Source organism: Cololabis saira, chromosome 7, assembly GCF_033807715.1.
Source record: "Cololabis saira isolate AMF1-May2022 chromosome 7, fColSai1.1, whole genome shotgun sequence".
NCBI lineage: Eukaryota > Metazoa > Chordata > Actinopteri > Beloniformes > Belonidae > Cololabis > Cololabis saira.
In genome coordinates this window covers 4,567,158-4,581,342 of record NC_084593.1, presented here as the reverse complement: position 1 = coordinate 4,581,342, position 14,185 = coordinate 4,567,158, and the positions used below count along the sequence as shown (strand labels likewise).

Here is a 14,185-nt window from a genome sequence, read left to right as displayed (position 1 = left end):
TCTCATTTAGGAAAACTATTATGAGTACAGATACTAAAAGGAAAGGGAAAAGGAAGAAAAAAAGAGAAAAAAGGAAAAAAAAGAAGAAAAAAAAGAAAAGAAAAAAAAGGAAAAAAAGAGAAAAAAGTCAAAATGTCGAGAAAAAAGTCGAAATTTCGAGGAAAAAGTTGAAATGTCAAGATTAATGTTGAAGTACAATCTTGAGACTAAAGTCGAAATGTCGAGAAAAAAGTCGAAATTTCGAGAAAAAAGTCGAAATTTCAAGAAAAAAGTCAAAATGTTGAGAAAAAAGTTGAAATTTCGAGAAAAAAGTCAAAATGCCAAGAAAAAAGTCAAAATTTCGAGGAAAAAGTTAAAATGTCAAGATTAATGTTGAAGTACAATCTTGAGACTAAAGTCGAAATTTCGAGGAAAAAGTTGAAATGTCAAGATTAATGTTGAAGTACAATCTTGAGACTAAAGTCGAAATGTCGAGAAAAAAGTCGAAATTTCGAGAAAAAAGTTGAAATTTCAAGAAAAAAGTCAAAATGTCGAGAAAAAAGTCAAAATTTCGAGGAAAAAGTTAAAATGTCAAGATTAATGTTGAAGTACAATCTTGAGACTAAAGTCGAAATGTCGAGACAAAAGTTGAAATTTCGACAAAAAATGTGAAATTTCGAGAAAAAAGTCAAAATGTTGAGAAAAAAGTCGAAATTTCGAGAAAAAAGTCAAAATGTCGAGAAAAAAGTTGAAATTTCGAGACAAAAGTCGAAATGTTGAGAAAAAAGTCGAAATTTCGAGAAAAAAGTCGAAATGTCAAGATTAATGTTGAAGTACAATCTTGAGATAAAAGTCGAAATGTTGAGAAAAAAGTCAAAAAGCTCACCAAGTGTGTGTGTGTGTGTGTGTGTGTGTGTGTGTATTGAGCTCCACCAGCCTCGTGGCAATTGTTCCCTCAGAACTGACTTGATGACTAACTCCTTCAGAAACGAGGCCTCTATCCTGAAATACAGCATTTGCATATTATTCATCAGATCACACTTTGCTCCGTTTTAGTCTCGCTAAGCAGCCGAAACGGCTTTCATCCCGTCAAGACACAGAGCCTGAAAGTGCTTCGTGATCTGGGGATAAAGTTCTCATTTAGGAAAGTACAGATGGATTTATTGTGGGATAAAATTAAACCACTCACTTTACTCCATTTAAGAGGTTAAATATTTTCTAATACATTGTTAAATCTTTTTATTTCTGGCATCACATGAAAGATACTGCACTGGTTAGTTTAAACCAGCGGTCGGCAACCCAAACTGTTTTAGATCCATATTGGACCAAAAACACAAAAAACAAATATGTCTGGAGCAGCAAAAAATGAAAAGTCTTGTATCAGCCTTAGAATGAAGACAACACGTGCTGCATGTTTCTATATTAGTTATAACTCGGGGGAGATTTTTTCTTCATTATGCACTTCGAGATAAAAGTTGAAATGTCGAGAAAAAGTCGAAATTTCGAGAAAAAAGTCGAAATGCGAGAAAAAAGTCAAAATGTCAAGATTAATGTTGAAGTACAATCTTGAGACAAAAGTCGAGATTAAAAAAGGAAAAAGGAAGAAAAAAAGAGAAAAAAATACAAAAAAGGAAAAAAAAGGAAAAAATAAGAAAAAAAGAAAAAGAAGAAAAAAAGGAAAAAAGGAAAAGAAGAAAAAAAAAGAAGAAAAAAGGAAAAAAAAGAGCTCAAACATTTTTGAAAAAGCTCCAGGAGCCACTAGGGCAGCGCTAAAGAGCCGCGGGTTGTCGACCCCTGGTTTAAGGTTACCGGTTACATGAGCGAGTGTTGACCCCCGGCTTTGTCCTGCAGGTGGCGCTGTCCGTGGCTGCAGAGTTCTGGGAGCAGGGAGACCTGGAGAGGACGGTCCTGGAGCAGAACCCCATCGTAAGAACTAAACCCTTACACTAACTGGTTTCTCCCGCGGGACCTTCGTGTCATCGGGAAACCATTCCTCATTAGCTTTCTCATTTGGCAGTTTCATCTTCCTCATCCTCACATCTCTTCCTCGTCCTCCTGAGGAACAAATGATGTGGAGCACTTGCATTCAAAATCTCCTGCTCCTACCGTGTATGATGTGTATTGCATATTGGACATTGACCTTCCACCTCTTCCCATGTTATAGGTGTGCAGTATGGGAAAAACATAGCATTTTAAGTAAAACATATCATAAAGTTAAACTTTCCTATCAGCAGTCTCTTCAAAAAAGCTCTAAGGTCTGACTTTAAGATGTAATTATCTATATATAGAGAGAGAGGGCAAAGGGGCCTTAAACTCATTTTACATTTGACAGAGATAAAGAGGACGTTTTTAATGATTGATTCGGAAATCTTAACTTTTATCTTAATAAACGATGCAAATCTAAAGCTCTGGAGGAGACTGTAACATGTATTTCTTTGCATTCTTCAGATTTATGAAGGTTTCCACTTTTTTAAGTTTTGACGTTAGAAGGAAGCTCGTTGGCGGACTGATGGGGATCGTGGGGATTAAGTCAGTGCAGGACTCTCCTGGTGGCTTCAATTTGGGTGAAGAGTTCGGAGGGATGGAATGATAAAGGAGAACAAGAAACTAAAACACTGACTACGTTTACATGCAGTCAAAATTGGGGTTATTGCTAATATTCCGGTTACTGAAACATTCGGAATATTCCATTTACATGGTAATTAATCATTCGGGATATCTCCATCAGGGCCGCCGCAAGGGGTGTGCGAACTGTGTGACCGCACGGGGCCTCGCGCTATGGGCCGTTTTATTTTTTATTTCTTTTTTTTTTTTTTTTTTTCTTTTTTTCCCTTATAAATATCAACAGTCACGTTCCATTACAGACTTAAATTTGTACTAGTCTGTGCATATCAATAAATATATGTGCGCAGCTGCGCGTGTCTGTTGTTCAATACAACTGCGTCAGACCAAGTGCAGACACAAGCTGCTCTGATCCAGACGGTGGAGTTGGAACAAACTGTCACACAATGTCGAGAGAACGAGACAGATTCAGGAAATTTCCATCAGGGGATGAAAAAAGAAAAAAACTAAAGAAAATGGAAGATGCCTCTCTGAAAGGCTTGTTTGATAAATTTGTTACAAAAATCACCGATCCGACCGGGTCTCAAGCAGCCGCGGGGCCCCGCGTCGAGGCAAGAGATGATGATGAGGCAGGGGAAGGTATCCAGTATTTTGCTAATTAGAGAGTTAAAATTGCGCATATAAACACCCGATCCGACTCGAAAAACCCAAAAATGTTGCCCCCCCCAGGCCATTTCGCACAGGGCCTCACAAATCTCCCAGACGGCTCTGATCTCCATCAAACCAGCGACGCACAGAGAACGTGATGACGCAATTCCCGTCATTTCTGCTTCTTCTTCCTGTATCCAAATTCAAAACAAATGCTGCTTCGTGCAACTTTTCTCTCACCTTCTTGTAAATCTTCTATCCCGGTACTTTCTACCGTCTACAAATGCAGAAATGTTCATATCCTTCATTACATTTATGAAGTGATTAGTCTCCTCCTGGTCTTGGTTTCTCCGTGTTTAGAAGAACTTCCTGGACTCAAAAGACCAGGATTCCTTGTGAACAGAACATGAGCAGAAAACAGATTCATGTTCCGTTTGATGGGGATATTCTGTTTGGCGTTTACATGACCCAATATTCAGGTTTTAAAAGGAGTAACCCAGGGCTCATATTGGGGTTTTTAAAAACCGGAATATGAGCAAATTCGGGTTATTCAAAGAGGTTATTGGTGTTTACATGGCCGTGCAAAACCGGGTTATTGCCAATATTCGGGTTTTAAAAGGGTTATTGATGCATGGAAACGCAGTCACAGTTGGAAAAGGAAATGAAAAGGCAAATTAACTTCCCCGTGGCGGCGGTGTTGAGCAACGTAGAAGCCGTTATTATTTGGAGCAGTGAGTCAGAAAGATGGGTCGTCGTGGCCTTGACCCGGTCGACTGTTTCCTCTCTGGCTCGCCGTGTCTCGTCCCCCTCGCGTCCTCCAGACACTCGACGTGAGAAAAGCTCCGTCCCACACTCCTTCACCTCTCAACGCTCTGGATCTAACAGCTTCTGTCGGCGGGGACAAGTTTTCAGTGTGATCGGCTTGTGTTTCCCCGGCAGTGGGTTTGGTGACTCACTGCAGCCTTGTAGCAGCATATAATGTAATAATTCCTATAATGTAATCATTTCACCCTATAATGTAATACTTTCCTATAATGTAATAATGCCTGAAAATGTAATAAAATTTGCACTTAACTCAATCGAAAATGTAATAAAACCCAATAATGTAATAACTTCACCAATAATGTAATAAAATATCCTGACGGATATTGTAATAACATTTTTACCAATAATGTAATACCTTATTACATTATTGGGAATTTATTACATGCTACTCAAAGTCTGCAATTTAACCCAATAGTCATTCTGGTGTTTCAAATCCAGCGTATAAAACATTCTTAGATACTTAAAACATAAAATGTAGAACTCAGGACTGAAAATGAACATATACAGGACTGTCTCAGAAAATTTGAATATTGTGATAAAGTTCTTTATTTTCTGTAATGCAATTAAAAAAACAAAATGTCATCCATTCTGGATTCATTACAAATCAACTGAAATATTGCAAGCCTTTTATTATTTTAATATTGCTGATTATGGCTTACAGTTTAAGATTAAGATTCCCAGAATATTCAAATTTTTTGAGATAGGATATTTGAGTTTTCTTAAGCTGTAAGCCATGATCAGCAATATTAAAATAATAAAAGGCTTGCAATATTTCAGTTGATTTGTAATGAATCCAGAATGTAGGACATTTTTGTTTTTTTAATTGCATTACAGAAAATAAAGGACTTTATCACAATATTCAAATTTTCTGAGACAGTCCTGTATATTACATTATTTGTCAAGTATTACATTATCAGTTTTGGAAAAAAAAAAAAGACCCACCTGAAAATGTAATAAATTCCCAATAATGTAATAAGGTATTACATTATCGGTAAAAATGTTATTACAATATCCATCAGGATATTTTATTACATTATTGGTGAAGTTATTACATTATTGGGTTTTATTACATTTTTGATTGAGTTAAGTGGAAATTTTATTAAATTTTCAGGCGTTATTACATTTTCAGGAAATTCTTACATTATAGGGAATTATTACATTATAGGGAATTATTACATTATAGGAGCTACAAGCCTGACAACTCGACATCCGAGCATCTTCATCAGGAAATCTCGTTGGGCGATTCTACCACCAATTATGGCCTTAGTCTTTTCTTTTACAACATTTCACAACTCGGTTTCTCTGCTCGTGTGCTCTGACTTCAGTTTGATTATATTAACTAATGGAGGTTTTTGTGACTCTAACTTTTTGTTGACTGCCGGGTCCATTCAAGTCGTCATCGTCCATATGAAGCACATTTCACTTCTTGTGTAGAGAGTAAAAGTGAACTCTTTTGTAAGTTTGAGAAATGGGCTGTACATTTGTTACACGGTCGCTGCTCGCAGGGCAATTCAATCTGAGCTGGTCGTGTGTGGTAATGGATGTCACAGAGAACAAATCTCTTTACAGGAGCCTTTAAACACCTTTGACTCTAACTATGGCCTCATTTGTATTTATTTATTTGTATCTATTATCAGTTTTGATCCCCACATAAATCATTCCTGTTTTTTTTTCTTTGATCTGTTTCCCATTAACACATCTAAATTAACAGGGAAAAAGTTACTGAATAAATTGATCAACAAACTGATGGAAAGAAGGAAGTGTAGCAGGGAGAGACATGTTTGAAATCAGAATCAGAATCAGAATCAAGTTTATTAAGTCAGCTTAGAAAACTGTTTTTGACTCCGGATACACCGGCGGCGACACAATGGTATTGTGCGCCTGGAGAAAAAAAACATCTTCACACTGAGTATATACACAGTATCAAGGTGCAAAAACACCTCAGCACACAGAGCAACAGACATCATCACAAGAGGGGGGGTCCCGTCACAGTACATCCAAGTGATTGCCGCGACTTCGTGGCGCTCGGAACCCGGAGACTGTTGGGAGGGGCTGATAAGAGGGAGGGGCCAAGGAAGGCGTTGAGTTGAGGGAGGTGGTTATCAGTAAGTGTATGTGTAGCGATGAGTCCGTGAACTTCACCCAGAGCTGCTCTCAGCCAATGTCCTTGATGTTATCAGTCGGCTCGGTACAGTTCTGAAAACCGGGTCTGCAGGTGTTCGTGGGAGAGGGGAGGGTTAGTGGGGGCAGAGTCACCTTGTTTACATTCCACCAGGAAGATTGTGACCAGAGCGATCGGCCAGAACCGCCCTGTCAAGGCCAGATTATAGAATCAACAATTATATTGCAAAAACAGGCAGCCTCAGTAATTTTCCGTCTGCCTTTTAGTTTCTGGTTCATCAATGGCGACTCCAATCAGACAAATTTGTGATCAATTTCCACCAAACCGAGCTTCCAACTTCTCCAAGGTCTTATCCATCTTGCCAATGAGCTCAAAGACCGCCGCCAGCCTGCGATTCTGTTCGAGAATCGCATCCAGTTTACGGCTTTGCTCCCCCAACGTTAAAGTCTGAGTGTTGATTGCCTTGCTTGCCCCTTCAGCCACGTCCGGCAGCTCTGAAAGAGCCAAAACAGCTGTCGACGACTTACACGTTTGACGGTAGACCAGGAATCCCCCTCCTCCGATCAAGAGAAATCCTGCTATCATAAATCCAACTATGAAGGCATCTTCAACATCCTCGACAGACAGAATCGCCAAGCACAAAGGTTTCCAGTATTTGTAGGAATCCATTGTGTATCCAGCAATGTCCCATCGGGGCAAGAGGGCTCCCTTACCCCCTGACTTCTTGTCGCAAAAATGTGGTCAATTGTGCTGAGAGACCAGTTAATCAATTCCATGATTGTAGAGTTTCGGAGGAGTGAAAAGAAGAGACTCTGAAGAGGAGACAAACAAAAGCAGTAGCAGGGCAGATAGATAAGGGAGAGGAGCAGAAAAAGCGTCCGCCTTCGTCGAGAGCCGGAAGAAGAAAAAAAAAAATCCTCAGATATGAGCAGGAATCCGCTGAGCTGTTGGGTTTGTAGCCTGGTAACTAATTACATTTGAGCTGATGGTTTCATATGTACGACGGAGTATTAGGGCCAAACTAAGACAAAAAAAAAAAATAGGAAATTACGAGAATAAAGTCGTAATTTATGAGAATAAAGTTGTAAAATTATGAGAATATAATTTATGAGTTATATTAATAATATATTTAATATTACGCCTTCATTCTCAAAATATTACGACTTTATTCTCGTAATATTACGACTTTATTCTCGTAATATTACGAATTTATTCTCAAAATATTACAACTTTATTCTCGTAATATTACGACTTTATTCTCGTAATATTACGAATTTATCCACAAAATATTACGACTTTATTCTCGTAATTTCCTTTTTTCTTGTCTTAGTTTGGCCCTAATAACCCGTCGTACATATGCAACCTGACTCCTGATTAACTCTCTCATTGGACGGCGTGGAGTGAAACTTCCTGCCAACAGGTCCGTGTTCTGGTGCAGAGATTCTCTTTTAAACAGGATTGTCCAGGGTTTCACCATCTGTTGCTAAGAAGCACAACAGTTGCGCCTCCTTTACTCTTTACTGCAGCGACGGCGTCTCCGTCTGCCCGTCTAGTCTGAGAATCTGTTCCTGCAGTCACGACTTCCTCCCGGGGCTTCGATGATGCAAACATTCAGTTACCACCTCCATGTTTAGATCACTATCACGTCACTTCAGAATGTGCTGCTGCATCAGGTGTCTGGATAAGAGCGGAATATCAGCCTGAACACGTGTAGACGTCTGTACGACTGAACGGTTATTGCTCCTTTCATCTGCTCTCACAAATATGTTTCCTGTTGATAACAGAAGTGACAGATGCTGAATGCACATGTATGTCATCATGAGAGGGCTGCTGCACTCAAACCAAGGTCTGACTCAAGACAAAACATATCTTTACTGAAGCAGAATTGTATCAGTGTGGTAAATTGCCGAAAAAGACCCAAAAATACATTAACCTCACGGCTTCATTTAAAAAAGAAAAGAAAAAACGTGCAATCTATCATTCTTCTGCTGCAGTCGGTGAGGAAATGGACCTATCTGTGTTGTTTTTATTCATTTAACAAATGAACAATTTCATTTCATTTCATTTTTATTTATTCGCATCATGGAAATATGCAAACAAAAAAAATAAAATGACAACACAATCAAAAGCATATTCCATAACCATAAAGGAGCAGGAAGAAGAAAATCTTATTCTACCTGCCCCTCTCTCAAAACTAAACTGAACAATAATAACAGATTTCTGCACAATTACTTAGTTAACATCACAAAGAAAGAAAAACAAAAAAAATCAAAGATAGATTGTCTGTCTCCATACGCATATATTATAAATTTTAACTATTTAATCCATACATTGCTATTTTTTTCTCTTTAAATTTCTTTTTAAACTGAAATATGTTTATACAGCCCTTTAAATCATCATGTAATGAATTCCATAACTTAATTCCAACAACAGAAACACTCATCTGGCAAGTAGATGTTTAAAATTACATTTTCTACGACTATCCTCATTATTTGAACTGAAAGTAAACATGTATTGTACATTTTCTGGTAAAGCTTTACATTTAGCTGTCATGATTGTGAGTGTCTGTAACTTCACCAAATCATGGAGTTTCAGTTAATCTTGATTCAATAAATAATCTGTTGGTGTGTTCTCTGTTAATGCGTATTGTAAATAACTAATGAATAACAATGAATATGGGATTATGCTAAGTTCTCTCGTTCTCTTTCAGCCCATGATGGACAGAAACAAAGCGGCCGATCTGCCGAAGCTGCAGTGCGGTTTCATCGACTTCGTCTGTGCGTTTGTGTACAAGGTCAGATGTTACGTCATTCACACCAAACCCACTCCTCCTCATTTACTGGAGTTTGACTGTAAGAACCAGCGTCGCCACCCGTCCCCTGAAATACGGAATTGTTACGTAATTGGGAATTAAAAGTTGCGTTCCGTATTGAACAAATACGGAACGCAGTTTATTCCGTATTTCACAGTTGTCCCATGATGCACGTCTGTCACACTCGCACACACATGAACAACAAACTAACAATAATGAACAAAATAAAGGACAGGATTTATTAAAGACAGTAACGTGTGTTGGTTCACTCTGTTATTTATTGACGTCATGTCAATAATGTCACTAAAAATATATATTAATTAAATATATTATTTCCCACTACATGCAAAGTGAGATATTTCAAGCCTTTATTTGTTATAATTTTGATGATTATGGCTCACAGTTTATGAAAACCCCAAATAAAAAAAAAAATAAAAAATTAGAATATTTTATGAAATCAATAAACAATTCAATCATCAAAATGATAACATGTAATAGCATGTAATGAGACTATGTAATATATTAGTTTCCACTTTTAAGTTGAATTATTGAAATAAATTAACTTTTACACCCTATTCTAATTTATAGGCTATATTTATACAGGACTGTCTCAGAAAATTAGAATATTGTGATAAAGTTCTTTTTTTTCCTGTAATGCAATTTAAAAAAACAAAAATGTCATACATTCTGGATTCATTACAAATCAACTGAAATATTGCAAGCCTTTTATTATTTTAATATGGCTGATTATGGTTTACAGTTTAAGATTAAGATTCCCAGAATATTCTAATTTTTTGAGATAGGATATTTGAGTTTTCTTAAGCTGTAAGCCATGATCAGCAATATTAAAATAATAAAAGGCTTGCAATATTTCAGTTGATTTGTAATGAATCCAGAATGTATGACATTTGTGTTTTTGTAATTGCATTACAGAACATCACAATATTCTAATTTTCTGAGTCAGTCCTGTATATTTATATTTACCATCGGAGCATAGGAGGTTAGTTCAGTTGCTAGTATGGTTGTCTGTCTCTACAGTCATGCAAATTCAATGCTATTAAAGCACTTTAAACTTTATATCAAATCCTTTTGTTCTTTCATATAAAAAAAAATACATTTTTATGCAGTTTAGAAGTTTTGGGGACGTTCCCTTTTTTTCCCGGCTGCGCTGCTGAAATCGGCGCGTCTTTTATCTCTATTTCTGAAAAGTGGCGACCCTAGTGAAAACCTCTGACACACTTTCACACACGTGGTAAAATAGATGCTGATTTTATAATGACAAGCTTGGATTGGGACGTCTGATAATGCCGTCGGATTAATAAGTGTTAGTTTTGGATGTAACAACGTGGCTTTGATTTGTATTGTGTGTGGAACTGCAGGAGTTCAGCCGCTTCCACGTGGAGATCACCCCCATGTGCGACCGCCTGCTGAACAACAGGAAGGAGTGGAACGCGCTGAAGGAAGTGCACGAGGCCAAGCTGGCCGCCATCGAGGAGGAGAAGAAAGCCAAGGAGGAGGCGGCTGGGCAGGCCACGGCGGCAAAAGAAGGTACGAGGCCGACACGTCATCACACACATGTAAAAAAACATGCAAATACCAAAAGTGTGGCTGATACACCAGCCGTCCGCTCGGTAAGAAGAATAAAGCAGCGGCTTCAAATGCTATCAGTCCACCTAACAGGAATTTATCATGTGTAATCAGAGCCTTGAATGGTGTGAGTAGATGGGATTATTCTTTGGGTTGATAATGGCTTTCTCTATGTATTTTAACCCAGCTACTGCTATTGAAAACGAAACTTAAGGCCGAAATATGGTTCGTCAAAACTGCGCCGTACCTACGGCGTGTGGTTTTCATCCACGCAGACCACACGCCGTCACTGACGTGCACCTCCTGAAAATTGTAACTACACGTCAAGCGACGCAGACCACACGCAGACAGAGAGGGCTGTGATTGGTTCTCTTGGGAGCAACGCATTTCCGGTTTCCGGTTTGAAGCAGTCGTGAACTTTCAGCCTCTTTTCTTCATTTATGTGTGATTTTTTTTTTTTGCACAATAGTTGTCCTTATCTCTTTGATTCACTGTGACCGTAAAAAGTCGGATAAACCATTCAGAAAAAGATCGCTAACTAGCAGTCACGGGGGGTACGGCACCACGACCAAATGGAGAGACGGAGAAGTCTGAAGGGTTCAATACGGCGTCACGGCTGCGGCGTGTGCTCTGTGTTGGTGTGACGCAGAAGCTTAATTCAGCCTTTAGGGCCAATCCCAATACACCCGCTACTTTCTACCACTAACCCTAAAAAAGAAGCCACAAATTTTAGGGCACTTGTAATCTTCCCAGGGCCCTGTCCCAATACTCCCACTGCAGAGCCTACGGCGTAGGGTACGGTGCGCGTCGCCGCGTAACCTACGCCCTAGGCTCTGAGTTGGTGTAACGTGGAACCATAAATCAGCCTTTATTCTGGCGTGATCTGAAAATACTTCGCAACATCAGGCAAGTGAGTGATTATGTACATTCACTGAGTGAATATTATGAAAGTAAAATATATATTTCTCGCTAGAAATGTAATCAAAACGCATTTTTATGCAGAAACTAACTCAAAATATTGATTTTATTCACTAAAAAATAAGAAATGTCTGCCATGTTTTTTTTTTTTATTCAGTCTGCAAATGATGACGTAAAGCATTCTGGGAAATTTTTCTGGCCCTAGGTCAGCTAGTCAGCATCTGAAATCCCTTGCTGTGAAGGGCTAGATTCATACACACTAGCCCTTGTTTAAGCCACTACCACTAGGTGAAAAGAGGAATTGGGACACCTCTACCCTCACGGGAACGCGCAAAATGTAGGGGTAGGGCTGAAAAGTAGGACTAGGGGGAGATTGGGACTGGGCCTTAGGCTCAGTAGATGTTTTGTCACCATTCAACTACACATTTCAGAGTCATCATACCTCACCTACACACATACAAATTCTAACCCTTAAGCTGGGCATACACTGTGCGATATTTTAAATGGTTTGATTCAGCCCCATCTCACACTGCACGACCCGATGCTCGGATGCTCCGTCTGCTCACACTAAACGATCATAATCCTCCCGTCGGACCTCTCTGTACTGGAACTCGAGGCCGGTTTTGGGGCAGGGGTGGGCTGTGTCCACCCAAACGTGCGTCCTGCCCACCTGATCAAAGGTTATGGGGATCCTTTATTTTTTTATAATTTAATTTTTTATAGGCTATAAAAAAAAATCCCCAAATATTTGTACTGTTTCTGATTGGGTGGGCACTGTGCATCATTTTTAGACACAGCAATGAACGCATACCGCAAAAGTTGTGTCTCGGCGGAGGGAAGTGTTTAGAACAGCACAGAGCGCACAATGAAGGCTGATTTATGGTTCCACGTTACACCAACGCGTTAAGCGTTAGCCTACGGCGTAGGGTACGCGGTGACGCACACCGTACGTGGAAATGCGGTCTTTTTTTCTGCTATTAAAACATGATTTGTAATGTGAATTTGCAACACTTAAACTACAAATAATAGTTTTTGACGTGACATCAGAGATTGCGCATGCTCTCTGTGAAAGGATGAGTCCAATCGGGTCGTAGCTGCTTCAACTGTGCGATTCCTTCACGAGGAGCGACCAGGATTTCAAACACGCTTGATTTTCTTGCGAGCACACGATTTGTGATCGGGAGCTCGTCGTGAGGTGTTAATCTGTCGTCGTGAGGTGTTAATCTCTCGTCGTTACCCCACGTTTACTGCACGAGGCACGACCAACGGTTGGGTCAAAATCCGTCCCGATCCAAAAAATTGTCGCACGACTAGAAAATCGTCTCAAAACGAGCCGATAATCGCACAGTGTATGCCCGGCTTAACCCTAAACCTAAACCTAACCATAACCTAAACCCTGAACCCGAAGAGAAAGCCATTATCATTTTATCAACCCAAAGAATAATGATAAAAATCTACCGGGTAGACAGTTTTCCATCTAGGCTCTGATTACACATGATAAATTTCTATTCAGTGGACTGATAGCGTTTGAAACGGGTGCATTAAGAAATGTCTGCACCGTGCTCTCAGTGCATTTTGACTTAAAAGAACAACATTATCTTCTTGTTTCACTCTGTCTCTTCCCCCCAACAGCGAGTGCCGGCCAGTCAAAGACGTGTGTCCTCAGCTAGAGACGCTGCAGAGAAACCTCCTCGCCGGCGGCATCGTTTCAGTCAAGACCTTCACGTTTATCTTCTCTGGGATTTTTGAGCTGACACCTGAAAGCTGCGTCTCCCTGGCAACCCCTCCCACTCTCAGAGAGATGTTGACCGACGGGTGCAAAGTGAAATGTACCAACTTAAATCAACTCTTTTTTGTCCTGCTCTGCTTTTCCTCTGCACTCTTTCTACTTGTACAATCTTTTGATGCTTTTCTTACTTAGCTGTGCAGACTTGTACGATATGTTCGGGTGTTTTTGAGTTTCACGAGTTTCCCAAGTGAGTTTTATTTCTTTTCTTTTCTCCATTCATCAACAAATCAATGCAGCATCAGAGTGCAGGCCTGTTTGAATTGATTACAGCGCTGAAACCAGGGGCCTGTTTGATGAAGTCTTAAAAGAACAAACTAATAACCGGAGGAAAAGGCTGCAAATGTCAACAATTATGTTCTACTATTTACACATACCATTATAACAGTTCTCCCTCGTTTGTCTACAAGACCAGAGCTGGTAGAGGAGCCAAAAACTGTACTCAAGTAAAAGTACTGTTACTTCAGAATAATATGACTCAAGTAGAAGTAAAAAGTAGTCATCCAAATAATGACTTGAGTAAAAGTAAAAAAGTACTTGGTGAAAAAACTACTCAAGTACTGAGTAACTGTTGAGTAACATCTGATTTATTTTTTTAACACAACCATTCAAACAGACAAAAGTACAAAATAATCATCTTCAGGCAAATTAAATCAATAAAATAATAAAATAAATTAAAATGAATAAAAAATAATTGACTGCCAATGGAAATTAGCCTTTTGGCTACAATTGGGTGCATTTACATTTTTTGAAATGTTCATTAATGTACATTGTCCCCCTCTATAACAAATAAAAAATAGCTTAAATTAAAATAATCGTAAAGTAAATTGAAGTACTTTAATAAATAATAAAATAAATACAATAATAACAGAATAAAAAAATAAATTAAGCACAAAATTTCCAGCCTTTGTACTTTTCTTTTTTAACCAGCAGAACTAGAACAAAC

General features: G+C 38.9%; 1 protein-coding gene across 1 annotated transcript in view; it reads left to right on the top strand.

Annotated features, from left to right (window-relative positions):
- Positions 1 to 13,737, top strand: part of pde6a (phosphodiesterase 6A, cGMP-specific, rod, alpha) — a 468,630-nt gene extending 454,893 nt beyond the window's left edge. The window contains 4 exon segments of the mRNA XM_061724751.1: positions 1,831 to 1,905; positions 8,847 to 8,930; positions 10,328 to 10,496; positions 13,086 to 13,737. Of these exon segments, the coding sequence (XP_061580735.1) occupies positions 1,831 to 1,905; positions 8,847 to 8,930; positions 10,328 to 10,496; positions 13,086 to 13,123 (366 nt within the window). The 3' untranslated portion in view covers positions 13,124 to 13,737.
- Positions 13,738 to 14,185: the final 448 nt, after the last annotated feature.